Source organism: Emys orbicularis, chromosome 1 (genome assembly GCF_028017835.1).
Source record: "Emys orbicularis isolate rEmyOrb1 chromosome 1, rEmyOrb1.hap1, whole genome shotgun sequence".
Lineage (NCBI taxonomy): Eukaryota > Metazoa > Chordata > Testudines > Emydidae > Emys > Emys orbicularis.
Genome location: NC_088683.1, coordinates 142,603,089 through 142,611,507, shown reverse-complemented (window position 1 = coordinate 142,611,507; position 8,419 = coordinate 142,603,089). Strand labels below are relative to the sequence as shown.

Here is an 8,419-nt window from a genome sequence, read left to right as displayed (position 1 = left end):
GGCAGGATGGAACCCGACTCATCCTTCTTTCCCTTCCCCCCACAGTTCTTTTCCACCCCACATACCTCCTGAATTAGTCTAGGGCTTGCTTTCAAAGCTGAGTCACAGTGCTAGAGCATGAATATTAGGCAGGGGAAATTAACTCCTTGTTGCATTGTCAACCGTGAGTGAATTACTAAAAAGCAGTCGCACCAAGAGAGAAAGTTAGAATAGCAGTGCTGACTCTGACCCTCGAAAGCAGCAACGGCAGCACGTGGCCCAGCAATCCCACCCCCAGTTTATAGACAGGAAATGGAAACGGTTTCGTTGAGGTACATCTGCGTCTTATTTTGTTTTTGAACAGAGGCCCCATCTAAAGTCCTTCCAGGGCACATTCCTTCTTATTACATAAACACCAGAGGACTGACACCAGCTGCCCTATTACACACTGCAGTGGAAGATACACAAGTGAGTTTCAAGAGATGGAATATTTTTAAGTGAAGATTTTAACATCCATCTTACAATGCCTCTCAACCACTTCAATTGTTGGGTCTGATTAGGGGGGTTTGAAGCATTCAGCTAAATGTCAGTCGGAGCTGCAGCACTAAATGTAGGTAGGCCTCCAAGCGTACATTGTCGGGAATCTGGTGTGTGACACCCAAGAAATCAGACCTAGATTTAAGAGCAACTGCTCTTCACCACCACAGCCTGGATGACATATCTGTGAGACAAAGTCCAAGCAAAGGGGTTTAGCGGGGCTGTAGTATAACAAGCTGTTACGTTGCAATTGGAATAGACACGCACTTGCGGAGGGGTGATCTTTCAACCTCTGCCCCTGCCAACATTCAGAGTGTCCTATACCAATGTGTTTCTGAAGTGAGGGAAAAGACCAAAAATGGCATCTTAGGCATTCAACCTCGTTCAGGGGGAAGAGTCAGGGACAGTGCTTCAAATCAAGCCCTTTACCACCCATTTCTATTCCCATAAAAGTTCTAAAAGAATAAAGTGACATTTATAATTAAAAGCTAATTTAAGGAATGTACAATATTTACAGAGTCATGACAGGCAAGACACCTCAGGAAAGTGGAGCACTGTGAAAGGAAGGGAATTGTACGAGGGCCTTGTTGAGGACAGAGCTGGGAAAGGCTTGGGACTTTTCTCTCTCCAGAAGATGTACTTTGGAGAGGCCTATCCTCATTGTCTCCAACCCCTTGGATGGTAGGGTGATTCAGCACCCACCTGGAAACCTTCCCTGTAACCTTTTCACAAGGGACTCTGTTTCTCCACTAACTCAGGCCTGAGGCAAGACCAGCCAATAAGCCTCAGCCTGTCCCAGACCAATATTTATTGCAGCTCATAAGCAAACTCATAGCAGCCAATGGGCCTGTCTGTTTTCCAGCCAAGCAGATCTCAGTACAGCCCAGTATTCCCAATGGGAATAAGTCAAAACCACATTATGGGCCCCTGCATATCCCATCTGAGCAAGTCTCAGTAGAGCCCAGTGTCCATTACAGCTTGGGAATAAGCCAAACACAGCCTATCTCAGTTCAGGAATAAACTGAGACCAGCTCATCTCTGGCCCCAGGATGTCATCCTCTAGGCCAGAAAAGCTGATATCCAACAGGATTTTGCTCAGGCTGTTGTTCATGGTGTCCAGGACCAGGCCTTCCATGAGAGACTGATTCTCAGGTAGTCCAGAGGCTGGCAATTCCGGGGATGATTGTTTGGTGGATTCAGGATTGGAAGCAGGAGAGCTTGTGAGGGGCCCGGAAACCATGTCATTGGACTCTGTTTGGAGAAGCTGTCGAGGGGAGTCAAACAAGGAGTTTTTAAGGGGAGTGCTGTTGAAGCCCAGCAAGTCCAAGTTCTCCTGGAGGGATGTGAATGGCACCTGAGGGGTTCTCACGGGGCTGAAGTCCAGCTCACTACTTTCCTTAGCGATGGGTGCAAGTCTCCAGGAGTCAGGGCCCCCCATTGGTGGAGTAGCAGTTGGGACTTTGCTAGGGGTGGAGGAAACTGGCAGCTTGCAGAACATCTCCTTGACTGGTGTTTTAAAGGGGCCACCCTCCTCTTGGGAGCAGCTGAGCTCTAGAGACTGGGTTTCCTGCAGGAAAGGAAGGTCCGACGTTAGCCTGAAGGAGTCAGAGCCACCGCTCTCTGGCAGAACCAGGACTGGCTCTTCTGAGCAAGGCAGCACTAGGTGCTGTTTCCTTCTGGACCTGCCCATCTTCCGCCTCTTTATAATCACTGTGTCAGATACGCCCCGGGGCGGGGACTTCAGCACGGTAAAGTGTTTCTCTCGCTTCACACATGGTACTGGGAGCAACAGGCCTGTCTCTTCATCAGACTGCACTGGTTCCTCCTTTATAGACGAGACTGGGGGGAATGAGGGCAGCCATTTGTCAGGATAGGAGTCCTCCTTCTCCTCCTTTATACACAGGGCTGCAGGGAAAGAGGCTGGCACTTCACCAGGCTGGGAGTTGTTCTCCTTTACAGATTGGGTTGGGGCAAATGGGGGCGGCCCTTCATCACAGTGACTCTTCTCCTTCACAGGCCCCGTGGGCAAGTATGAGGATGGCTCTTCAGTGGACGGCAACACCTACATGGGAAGCAAGAAGTGAGAAATGACATACTACAGTGAGTAAGCAGGGGTCTAGAGAAAAAAAAAAAAATCACAGGGCAGGAAATGAAGCAGGAAGGAGAAAGACAGTAGAGCTTTGGGACCAGGGAGAGGGCGGTGGGGGAAAGGAAGGCACATGGCTGAAGTCAGTGGCAATAACACGATTAGATAGAGAGGAGCCGGCAAAGCGCAGGGGAAGGATCTTGGCACAGCACCAACAGATGGTGTCCCTAGAGAGCAGTATTTCTGGGGAGGCGCTGTGAACCCAAGGAATGTTATGGTTGGGGGATGCAGGTAGTGAGGAGAGCTGGGCGCTTCTGAAAGAGGCAAAAAACACTCTTCAAAATGTTAAGGGAGACCAGAATGGGTCAAGAGAGCAATGCAGTTCCATTAGGAACTGAATGAAGGCTTGAAAAAAGGAGAGAATCCACGTTGCTCCTGTCTCTGGTTCATTGTGGCTGGACACTAGAGGAGTCGTTGGTTCACACTCTGACAGGAGAATCCCTTTGTTAACTAAAAAGCAGCCTACCCATGACAAGACAACTAGAGGAGAACAGTCACCTTAGGAATGGGGGATGGAAGGCAGGTGTAGCCAAGTGCCAGCCAGCTCCAGTCCTACCGCTGCAAGCATGGGCATTTGACAGCAGTAGGGAGAGTGAGCAAGAAAACCCCATGGAGAGCAGGGGAGACTGGCACCACAGAAGCCCAAGGCTAGCAGAAACACTAACCTTTGGAGCAATGCGTACACGCTTGCTGCTCCGGATAGCCTCTGAGCCACTGAGGGAAGCTCCCTGGGCCATGGGCTGAGGCACCTTCAGGGAGGACTGCAGGATGAGAGGTTGGCTCACAGGAAACTGGATTGGAACCAGGTAGGAGCTGACGCGAGGAAGCAAAGGCTTCATCTTTCGGCCTGGAAGGGAAGAGAATGGATCAGCTAATGTCCTGCTCTGGGGAGCCTCTTCACCTCCCCCCACCACACACCAAGCACCAGCCAGTCAAGAGCTGGGGAGCTTGAGTCATCCTCAATCCCAGAACATAACCAACTAATTCCAGGGAGGGGCTCACCCCTTCCCTGCCTTTTCTGCATAGTTATGGGGATGCAAGTCTTGAGCTGAAACCCAGCAGAACCCAGGAGCTCCGGTGAACAAGCCCCCCCAACTCGAGGTGTCTTGGGTTAGGAAATTGCTCCCCATAGAGCTCAGCTCCTACTCCCTTTGAGCCCCGGCCCCTGTAGCAGGTCTCCCCCTCCCCGAGACGTCTTCTCTCAGATGCAGCAGCCCTACCCTCAGCTTCAAACCTGTCAGACAGGAGCGGCTGTGGCAAGCCTGCAAGCAGGCAATGCTGGACAGCAATTTCCATTTCTTTTCCTACAGGCTGGGAATGGCAGTTCGGGATCAAGCGCCCATCACCCTGGTTAGGGGACTGGCTGTCTCTCTGTCCAAGACAGATGCACACACTCACGTGCATTCTGCGGCTCAGTTTTGTTGCTGCTGTTTCCCCCTGTGTTCTTCTGGAGTTCTGGAATGTGTCGTTTTTGCTGCTATGGTCATTGTGGGATAAGAAAGAGAGGAAAAGAGAGTTAAAGAGAAGAACCCATCTTTGTTCGACTGCCTCACTTAGGAACGTGGATCCAGAGGCCTGTGCTGAGCTAGTGCCGAGAGAGCAACCGTTACCACCCTGAGACTGTGTGCCACCTGCCATTGCACGCCCATGCCATCCCTCTGCCAGCTGCCACCCTAAAGCCTTGCAGAGGGTGACCTGGCATGAAGGAGCTTCTCCAGCTGTGGTCTCTGCTGCAGGAGAAATGACCTGATTTTGGTGTCCTCTCTGCCTGAGGAAAGGTGAACAGTAAAGCTTTATAGTGTGTAGTGTCTTTCATACAAACCATAGCCCAAAATGCTCAAGTGGAACAGCAGAGCGAAAGAGGAATTGAAGATCTAAGCAGGTGGAAAGAGGGATGGGGTTGGAAAGGAAATGGAGACAAGTCCGGCTAGCTGCTTGCACATCTGTTATCACTACACTGCTGGAGGTGAAGGAGGCAGCACCAATTTCCATCCTGCCAAAAGTCATGGTGCTTCCAGGGAGAAGAAAGGAGTGCAGAGATTTTGCCCTTCCTGAAGCCACAGCCCAGAAAGGAGAGGAGCTGCTGCCAGGAAGGGTTGTACCTGAAGCTTCTGGCTGGGTTTGTTCTCTGGAGACACATTTCAGGCCAATATTCAGCTGCCGGCACCTCGCTGCGTCTATAGATATGCACATGCAGCTGTTATATGCTTCTGCAAATATCCATCCAGCATTATTAGGTCTTCACCAGCTAGTGCATTTTCTGCAGCAGTTAGAAACTTGGCCCTCCATTATATCAGGCATACCTCCTTCCCCAAGAAAGGTGTGCAAAGAGCTATTGGACTGGCAGCTGCGGTGACTCATTCCCCCTCCCCAAGCATCCTGTCCTTTCCTGCAATGACTGACAAAAGGAAAAGCAGCCCAAGCCCCGAGCCAGAGGGAAAATCTTACTGATTCAGAGTACTCAGGCGATGTTGGTGACCCCGCATCCAGTGGCTGGTGGCAGCAAGGCATTAGGAGGGAGAAAAATAAGAGGAAGTTACCAACCAAAGGGGGAAAAAATATGGGACATTAACCCTTGCACAAAGTTCCGAAGTCAGAACAACCAGCTATTGAACATGCCCACCCACCAGGGAGAGAAAACAGGAAGCATTCACCCTGCCTCCTCTGAAAATCATTGCAGCAAGAGAAGGTCTCCATTCCTTTCACAAAGAGACCCCTTCCACAGCCCCCAGGTGACACAGGGCAATTCTGCCTGCATGGCTGGTCAAACACAACTATGCAGTGCATTAAAGGCCCAACCCAACTCTCATTTAAGTCAATGGGAGTCTTTCCATTAGCTACTGTGCGAGTTTGCATCAAGCCTTTGGAAAGCAGCTGGTTGAAAGCTTATTCTACCTCTTTCACTATTCACATTGCTACATTGCGCCTGGAGAGCCCTGTTGCCTCAACGGTGCTCCAGCCCATTCGGGCTATCTCCCACTTCAAAACAGGGAACCCGCCACTTGTAAAGTTAATAGTGATTTCGTTCTCTAGAAGTTGGACCGAGGCCACATGCCAAGAGGGCTTCACCTCCCTGTTGAAATCAGATGCAGTCAGATGTCCTGGCGTTCAGGAATTGGGAAGGCTACCTGTTTTCCTTCCCAGGAGCCACTCACCTTGAACACTTGGTCCAGCGTCAGATAGCGATTGGCATTAGGGTGGATGGTCCAGAAGGAGATTTTACCATTAGCAGACGTCTCCCGGACAAACATATCGTGAAGGGATAGATTGTGTCGAATGGAGTTCTGGGTGGAAAGGAAAGATCTTAATGTTTTTGGCAACCAAGCATAGGTAGGACCCTAAGACACTACAACCCAGGCATGGGAACACCCCCCTGGCAGACCGCGGCCCTTCATGCTCACCTGGTAACCACTTACATCCCCATCACTAAAGCCCCTTAGTGCTCTCACCAAAGATATTCCAGCTTCCAGCCCAGTAATCAGCCAGCCCTCTCCCCTGCCTGAGAGGAGTTGAGAGAGGATGCTAGGGTGTTTGAGATGGAAAAGGGAACATCAGGAATTGAAGAGGGCCCTTAGTTTCATACCATTTTCCATCCTGTTTCATGGGTTGCTTGTTCCTTTGGATGAAGAAAAAAAAAAAAAAAAAAAAAGCAATTCTCCAAACAAGCATCCCCCTAGTGTGAGGGCTGGTCTACACTAATGCTGTAAATCAACCCAAGTTATGCTATGTAACTATGTTCGACTTACAATGGTGTCTACTGTCGACTTACCTTCCCACCTCTCGGGGAGATGGATTACAGATCTTAACAGGAGAGCACTCTGCCATCAACTTAGCTTGTCTTCATCAGACCCACTAAATCGACACTGCTGAATAGATTGCAGCAATGCCGATTTAGCCGGAAGTATAGACAAGCCCTAAAACTCTGTTGCCCACACCTAGGGGTGGAATCAGGTGCATCCCCAGCAGAACATTTTACCTTCCAGCCTGGCTTGGCCACATATTTGAAATAAGGAAAATGGTCCTCAATCCAGGTATAGATATCCTTCAGGGTCATGCGCTTCTTCTCAGTGCTGTTGATGGCAAACTGGATCATGGCCATGTAGGAGTAGGGGGGCCGTTCTGATATCGAGTCCTGCCACAAGGAGGAGGAGGTAGCAGTGGCAGCAATGGGGTCTTCTTCAATCTGGAAGAAAAAAGGAGGAAACAGTGTGAAAGTTGCAGGGGCCCAGGAAAGTTCCAAGGAAGTTCCTCTTAGCCTGAGGACTCTGCTGCACAGATCAACTTGGCGGAGGCTCAGGTTACCCAGATTTTGTCATGTCTGCTCCCTTTGAGTGTTCTCACCCACATGTTCTGTCTTCAGTTTCCAGAGATTTACTCTATTATGTACCCCACCATCTCCCTCCTTACCTTGATCGTCTCCTGCACAGGTGTCTGGTTCTCCTTCTCCATCTCTTGTTTCACAGTACAGGGGCCCAGCCCATCAGAGCTCATTTTCCCTAGCCATTGGATGTTAGTCAGACTGTTATCCAACCCGCTGCTTGTTGCCTCTCCACTGCCTGCAGGGAAACAAACCGAGAGCCCTGCTCACTCACCTGCTGCCATCCCAGATACCTAAAGAGAGGCCCCAGCCAGGTCTCCCAAAATGGGCCCAAGTTCCCCATCTTGAGCTAGAGGCACCAGATGGTGCTCTGAGGCTAAAGCATCGTGTGGATCTAGCCAGAGCTCCTGATTTAGCTGTGGATCAGCCCAATTGCTGGAAAGTCTCCAAACCTAAAAATCCCAGAAGGATCTGAACTTTCATCTGCCCTGGCCCAGAGCGAGTGCTGAAAGCAGTACTTAAAAAATGTCACCAGACATTTACTAGCCAACGAACTAAACATCTTTGTCCCAGGCAGCAAAACCCTTTGCTCCTGTAGTTCTGACCCTCCTCATCTCCCATTCTGTCAATATACCAAAGGCTGACCTGTAACACACCCTGCAAACTCTATGGGAAACACCATGCCCTAAGATCACTGATTTTGACTTGGATTCAGTATTTGAACCCCTGTCACCATATGTAGAAGGCTAATATACTAACCAGCTGGGTTGCTTGAAATTTCACATTTTTCACCACTGCACTCTCCCATATTGAGCAAGGCACAGGCCTCCCACACACCCCTCATTGCACTTAAGAGGCCAATAGAAGGGAACAGTCTACGTACTGTTTCCTTCCTGTTCTTGTCCTCCCATGGAATTGACCTGTGGAGGCCACAGTACTGCCCTTTCCACAGTTTTGTCAGGGTTTTGTCCGATGTTCTTCTCTCCACCCTGACAATCTGCTGCTCTGGCCCCCTTTGTTGCTGTGCTCATCTCATCCTTTGATTGGAGCGTCTGCTGAGCTGCTGTTGAGCCTGTGGGGCGAGAGCTGCCCCCACTGCTGATAAGAATGAACTTGTTGGGCCCATTGCTGCCACATTCTCTCCCCTTGGCTGTCAGAGCCTCAATGATATTCTGGATGTCAGCATCGGGAGGGATGATCACCACCTGGGTGTTGGGCATGGTGGGATGATTAATGATCTTTATTCCTGCTGGGAATTTCTGGGTGCCACACTCCACTCTGTCCCTGGGTTTGTCCCCTTTGCTATGCTCCTGCTTGGGGACTCCTTTACTCTCCCCATCCGGTTCATCTCTTGCTGGAGAGTTGGATGCATTGCCATCTGGGAGGGACAGTTTTCGTCTCTTCAGAATCAGGGGCCTGCGAGGGCTGGTCCTCATCAT

The 8,419-nt window shown here is 50.3% G+C and overlaps 1 protein-coding gene across 2 annotated transcripts; it reads right to left on the bottom strand.

Moving 5' to 3' along the window:
- Positions 1–1,516: 1,516 nt before the first annotated feature.
- Positions 1,517–8,419, bottom strand: FOXM1 (forkhead box M1). 2 transcript variants are annotated; one of them, XM_065417780.1, is made up of 8 exons: positions 7,864–8,419; positions 7,070–7,218; positions 6,639–6,845; positions 5,818–5,946; positions 5,111–5,155; positions 4,061–4,139; positions 3,328–3,509; positions 1,517–2,578 (listed from the first exon to the last, which is right to left on the bottom strand). In XM_065417780.1, exons 1-8 carry the CDS (start codon positions 8,417–8,419, stop codon positions 1,517–1,519), a joined length of 2,409 nt encoding a protein of 802 aa, XP_065273852.1. The 2 variants fall into 2 exon arrangements, with proteins under 2 accessions (XP_065273852.1, XP_065273861.1); XM_065417789.1 differs by having other exon boundaries at positions 1,517–2,559; positions 3,312–3,509; positions 7,864–8,416.

Coding starts and splice junctions, on each gene's coding strand:
- FOXM1 (XM_065417780.1), bottom strand. CDS start 8,419: ATGATGAGGACCAGCCCTCGCAGGCCCCTGATTCTGAAGAGACGAAAA. Junction 6,846..7,069: donor CTGTGCAGGAGACGATCAAG/GTAAGGAGGGAG, acceptor TTTTTCTTCCAG/ATTGAAGAAGACCCCATTGC. Junction 5,156..5,817: donor CGCTGGACCAAGTGTTCAAG/GTGAGTGGCTCC, acceptor TGCTGCCACCAG/CCACTGGATGCGGGGTCACC.